Raw genomic sequence first — 1853 nt, 5'->3', positions numbered from 1 at the left:
TCTTCTTCTTCTTCTTCTTCTTCTTCTTCTTCTTCTTCTTCTTCTTCTTCTTCGTAACAATCATCATCAAGAGTTAAAACTGCGACAGACGTTAGCGATCATGCTTTCCCATTCATTTCTTTCTTCGAATGCTCTCAAAAGAACTACATTATCTTGATTCTTCCTCGTCACCCATCTGTTAAGGAGTTTAGGCTCTCTTCGCAGGTTTCTTTGGGCCTACCCTTGCCTCGTTTGCCTTCGATTTTGCTAGTGAGAGCAAAATGATAAAGGCTTTTATGTCTATTCTAGTGTTTCAGAAGCTGCCTTTGTCTTTTCTGGGTTGCAAAAATGTAACGATACCATAGTGGTGGGTTGGCAGGCGCTCTGGTACGGTTTGATTTTTTTCTTTTCTACCAAACATCTATCGTTCGTATCCCTCCTCCTTCCCCTTTTGTGATTGTTACTCTCTTGTAACACACCTAATCTCTAGCATTCATATGACCTTATTGTGTCAAAAGTGCCGAAAAACTCTCACTAAAACTAAAACGATATTATTATCATATCTCACCTAAATTGGCCGCAGGAGAAAGGGTCTTCACTGACGGGGTCATGCAGGGAGAAAATGCCCAAGATGTAGGCGTCTCCCTCCATAAAGGCCAAGGGTATGACGTCAGGTTTCAGGCACTGCTCACAGCGGTCACGACACACGCTGGACGGGACGGACCGTGAGGGGTCGCCGGTTGTGGTTAACATCCGGATCTCGCTCATGTTCAGGGTGGTCTTGCCGTCTATGTAGGTGCCGATTTTCTGGTACTGTAACACACAGACACACACACACACACACACACATGATATTCCTTCGTTACTTTATCGCAAACAGTATCACAAGTACATTGTATTCCTTCATTCTTTTATCGTACACAGTAGCAAAAATACAGATACTCCTCCATTCCTTTATCCCACACAATAATAGGCCTACAAACACGAGTTTTCTTTCACTCCTTTATCGTATACAATGACACAACCATAGGAATTCCTTCTTTCCTTTATCGTACACAGTAACACAAACAAAAACACAGGTATTTCTCTATTCCTTTATCGTACCCAGCAACAAAAACAAAACAACAGGTATGCCTTCTCTCCTACATCGCATACAGTAATACAAACACAATTATAGAATAGTTTTTCTCGTCCAAAACACAAATGCATTTTGAATATCATATACACCCATGTTCGAACACAAAAACGGATATTTCATTATTGTACTGAAATACAAGCACCCACCGCCTAATCAATGATCAATTGATATGTCAAAGGAGGAATAAAACATTTACAACCAATCACAGCTCGCCATAAAACACGTACAACCAATCACAACTCGCAACCAATCATAACTCGCCATGACACATACAACCAATCACAACTCACCATAAAACATTTGCAACCAATCACAACTCATTATAAAACATTTAAAACCAATCATAACTCGCCATGACACATACAACCAATCACAACTCACCATAAAACACTTACAACCAATCACAACTCACCGTGTTCTGCTTCCTGTTGTATTGATAGACGTAGAAAGCCGGTACGCCATTGACCATGCGCATGTCACCGTTCGAGTCAAAGCTCATTTTGAAGTCGTTGTCCTTGAACTTCTGGGGTGGGACATCAGAGTCCATGTCGCCATATGTCAGGTTCAGTGTCTTCACTTGTTTCAGGAGATTTCCATCTTCCACGGCCTGGGCCTGGGCAAGAACATGTTTTTGAACATTGATGTGGATTGTGATATTGTCTATGCAGTTTAAAACCCTACTAGACACATTATACAGCATTTCGAACGCACAAAAAGTCGACTGCTTTGATACCTC

The 1853-nt window shown here is 41.3% G+C and overlaps 1 protein-coding gene across 1 annotated transcript in view; it reads right to left on the bottom strand.

The window, feature by feature from the left end:
• Positions 1 to 1853, bottom strand: part of LOC101854567 — a gene marked incomplete in the record, with an annotated part of 44722 nt that overhangs the window by 18614 nt on the left and 24255 nt on the right. Inside the window, 1 exon segment of the mRNA XM_005097562.3 lies at positions 548 to 792. Coding sequence (XP_005097619.2) covers positions 548 to 792 — 245 coding nt within the window.

Source organism: Aplysia californica, unplaced genomic scaffold (genome assembly GCF_000002075.1).
Source record: "Aplysia californica isolate F4 #8 unplaced genomic scaffold, AplCal3.0 scaffold00157, whole genome shotgun sequence".
Lineage (NCBI taxonomy): Eukaryota > Metazoa > Mollusca > Gastropoda > Aplysiida > Aplysiidae > Aplysia > Aplysia californica.
The sequence above is the reverse complement of the archived record's forward strand: the minus strand, read 5'-3'. Positions and strand labels throughout refer to the sequence as shown.